Here is a 4,344-nt window from a genome sequence, read left to right as displayed (position 1 = left end):
TTTTAACCCAATTTGGGATACACATGAGAAATTTTGGAAATACATGAGAAATTAAGGGGGGAAAAAAAAAACAGGGAAGTCACCCTATTGCTATTCCTCAAGTCTAGAGGTCTCTAGCCAGTCTGTCTTTTGCTTTTTCACTTTTGGAGGTTTTCCTTCCCCACCAAATTATTTCCAGAGTATTTAGTTCTATTTAGAGGGAAAAGTCAAGGAAAACTGAATCTATACCACCTTGTTCCAGAAACTAAATTGACCACAGGTGTTGAATAATGTTCTTTACTAAAAACGTAATTGATTATAAACACTTTTTGAGTAACACTCCAAAGAACAATAAAAATCCATTATTCGCTATGTAAAGATATATTGACCATTATTTACTATGTAAATAACTAAACTGGGCATTATAGGAGGTGCTAACATCTGTGAAAGATACAAATATAGCTCGAGTACTTCTAGTCAGACAAATCTAGTGAGGAGAGTTATGTAGAAAAGAAAAAATAAAACTTTTGCTCTAGAGAAGTATATGGTAAGTACCATAAAGAGATTTAAAAAGTAACACAAATGTTTATATATATATATATATACACCTCATATTAATATTAGGTAATTACTTATATTAACATCAAGTAATTTGCCACTTGAGGTTGAAAAAGAGGTATTATTACCTATGCCAATTTAACATGTGTAAATTGGGACAATTCCAGCAATCTGAGACACATGGTCACCTTATCTTTAGAACCTTTTTGTTTTAACTATTTATTGCAGAAAGGTGCGCACATGCATATATTTAGAGAATAGTATAATGAACCCTTATTTGCCTATCATCCATGTTCGGTCACTATAAATTATGGCCAGTTTTCATCCTTCCATACCCCTCTGCCCTACCAATATTTAAGTAAATTCTGAGCAGCTTCTTTAGTTATTCTCTGACCAAAACACTAATCACTTTTATCACATGCCTTTTCCTTTCTCCCCACCAGGCTTTCTCATAACCACCCCATCCACATGTTGTTTTTGTTTTACTTATAGGGCTGATGCTCTAATGGTTCAACTTTGCTAGAAGACAGATACTTAATGGTTATTAACCAGCTCAGAATAAGGAGTCAGATCATCTGTGACTCCCAGACCTGCCTGCCTGCCTGCCTTATCTAGAACAATGATTCCATAATGGAGGCTTCATAAAGACTAAGACTGAAGCCCTGTTGTACATGAGGATCATGTTCCTGCTACACTGGCTTGGGGTATTTCTGTCTTTTTCTGGACACACCCGAGCTGAGTACTCCCAATATCACAATCCTCCAGAAGTGGTGATTCCCTTGAGGGTAACAGGCACTGGCCTCCGCATGAAGCTTCCAGGCTGGCTCTCCTATGGTCTGCATTTTGGGGGTGAGAGACACGTTTTCCACATGAAGATCAAGAAGCATTTGCTGCCCAGACACCTCCCAGTGTTCACCTACACAGACCAGGGTGCTCTCGTGGAGGACCGGCCTTTTGTCCAGAATGACTGCTACTATCATGGTTATGTAGAGGGGGACCCAGAATCCCTGGTTGCACTCAGTACCTGTTTTGGTGGCTTTCGAGGATTGTTACAGATAAATAACATTGTGTATGAAATTAAGCCCATGATTTTTTCTACCAAATTTGAACATCTGGTATATAGAGTGGACAGTAGGGGGACTCAATTCCCAACCATGAAATCTGATACTATGCAAGAGGAAATTGTACACCAATTTGAGTTTCAAGAGATTGGTAGTTCTACTCTGGAACAAAGTGCATATGAGGGCTGGTGGGTCCATAATTTTTTAATTGAAATGGCAGTGGTGGTTGATCATAGTCTCTATGTTCATTGGGGAAAAAATGTCTCAAAGTTGCAGGAAAATTTATATGTTGTTGTAAATATAGTGGATTCCATTTATGAGGCATTGGGCCTTAAGTTGTTATTGTTTGGTTTGGAGGTATGGACTCAAGCAAACCATATTGAAGTAGGCGATCCATGGAGATCGTCGACTATATTTTGTGATTGGAAGTTTGAAAACCTTGCTTCCCGCCTGCCACATGATATTATGCATCTTTTTATACATAAGACATTAAGAGGCTTAAAAGGTGTAAGCATTTTTGGCGGACTATGTAGACCAAAACATAGTTGTGGAATTATTACTTTTTTAAACAAATCCATGACCATTGCTGCAATTGCAGTGGCTCATCATATCGCTCATAATTTGGGTATGTTCCATGATCCGTTTTTCTGTACATGTGGAAAATATAAATGTATAATGCATATTGATAACCCACCAATAACTAAATTTAGCAATTGTAGTTATTCTTTTTTTTGGGACCATTCTATAGTTAAGAAAAGATGTTTGTTCTACAATATTCATTCAAAGGACATATTTACGCTGGCGCGCTGTGGGAATGGTATTGTTGAAGAAGAAGAGGAGTGTGACTGTGGAACTTTACAGCATTGTGCAAAAGATGCCTGTTGTCTGTCAAACTGCACTCTGAGTTTTGGGTCTAGTTGTGCTTTTGGACTTTGTTGCAAGAACTGCAAGTTCTTACCATCAGGGCAAGTGTGTAGAAAGGAAGTCAATGAATGTGATCTTCCGGAGTGGTGCAATGGAACATCCCATTTGTGCCCAGATGACGTATATGTGGAAGATGGAATTCCCTGCAATGACAGTGCCTACTGCTATGAAAAGAAATGTAATGACCGTACTGCACAGTGTAGGCAGATTTTTGGCAAAAAAGCAAACAATGCAAATCACAGTTGCTATAAACAGATAAACACTGTAGGCGACCGTTTTGGTAACTGTGGTACACAAAACGCTTCATATGTAAAATGTAATATCTCAGATATCCTGTGTGGGAGGATTCAGTGTGAGAACGTAAATGAAATTCCCCTTCTGAGAGATCATTCTACAGTGCATTGGGCTTACTACAATGGGATCAACTGCTGGAGTACTGACCACCACTTTGGGATGACCATACCTGATATAGGTGAAGTGAAAGATGGCACAGAGTGTGGTGCAGAACATCTTTGCATCCACAGGAAGTGTGTCCATATATCTCAGTTAGATAGCAATTGTTCACCCTCATTCTGTAACAGGAGGGGGATCTGCAACAATAAACATCACTGCCATTGCAACTATTTGTGGGACCCTCCCAACTGCCTAATAAAAGGCCATGGAGGTAGTATTGACAGTGGCCCACCTCCTAGGAGAAAGATGATAAATAAGTATCATGTGTTACTATTTTCAATTTTTTGGTTATTAGTTTTATTATGTTGTCTTTTTTGTCTTTGGATGAAGAGAAGAGCTAAAAAAGAGAAAAAAGTTCAGCCTCAACCTGAAATGAAGAAAATGGTTCCTATACAACAATCAAAAGAAAAGCAAAATATTCCAGTTCAACTACAGAAGCCCCCACAAAATATTCCAGCTCAACAAGGGAAACCCCCACTAAATATTCCAGCTCAACAAGAGAAACCCCCTCAAAATATTCCAGCTCAACAAGGGAAACCCCCACAAAATATTCCAGCTCAACAAGGGAAACCCCCACAAAATATTCCAGCTCAACAAGGGAAACCTCCACAAAATATTCCAGCTCAACAAGGGAAACCCCCACAAAATATTCCAGCTCAACAAGGGAAACCCCCACAAAATATTCCAGCTCAACAAGGGAAACCCCCGCAAAATATTCCAAATAAATGAGAGAAAACCTCACAAGATGTTCTGACTCAACCTGCAAAATGGGCAAAAATTTTAGTCAACCTCAAATGTCATTTTCCCAGAGTCGACATAGAAACGAAAGCAATCAGCATCAAAAAATGTATCCAAATAGGTATTCATTAAAAAAGATAATTCCTAGAATGTTTCTACTTACTCTCTGTTATTTTAAACAAATAGAAGCCTTGTTTTTCCCAAAATTTGTTCCTTTATATTTTCCAGAAAAGGTGCGGGACATGGATGGTATACCAGTTTTTAAGTTACTACTTCTCAGTTCCAAAGATCCTTCCCATTTTGTACTCTGCATTGGTTGGAAGCACATTTCTATTGCACCAGCCCTCTTCCTACACGGATCTGCAATAGGGAGAATGAGTAGGAGTTTGGAAATCTGGGAGATCTTTTTGTGTCTTATATCAATGTTACCTCAATAACAGATTTTACACTGGGAGTTATACTTAGTCTCTATATCCTTTATTATTATTCATTCTGGACCAACCCATTGTCATCCTGAGAGATACCAACAAAGCCATCTGATGTGTTATTGTCAGAGTTCTGGGTCCCAGCTCTTAAAGCTCTCTACCAATATCCCAGATCTCCTGCACCAACTTAGGTAGTACCGACTGTC

The 4,344-nt window shown here is 38.7% G+C and overlaps 1 protein-coding gene across 1 annotated transcript; it reads left to right on the top strand.

The window, feature by feature from the left end:
- The first annotated feature begins 1,208 nt into the window (after nt 1-1,208).
- LOC105309543 (disintegrin and metalloproteinase domain-containing protein 29-like) lies at nt 1,209-3,704 on the top strand. Its single transcript, XM_011385730.1, has one exon. The coding sequence runs from the start codon at nt 1,209-1,211 to the stop codon at nt 3,702-3,704; it is 2,496 nt and encodes an 831-aa protein (XP_011384032.1).
- The last annotated feature ends 640 nt before the right edge of the window (nt 3,705-4,344 follow it).

This window comes from Pteropus vampyrus, unplaced genomic scaffold (assembly GCF_000151845.1).
Source record: "Pteropus vampyrus isolate Shadow unplaced genomic scaffold, Pvam_2.0 Scaffold768, whole genome shotgun sequence".
Classification (NCBI taxonomy): domain Eukaryota; kingdom Metazoa; phylum Chordata; class Mammalia; order Chiroptera; family Pteropodidae; genus Pteropus; species Pteropus vampyrus.
This window is presented reverse-complemented; position numbering and strand designations above follow the sequence as displayed.

Coding starts and splice junctions, on each gene's coding strand:
- LOC105309543 (XM_011385730.1), top strand. CDS start 1,209: ATGAGGATCATGTTCCTGCTACACTGGCTTGGGGTATTTCTGTCTTTT.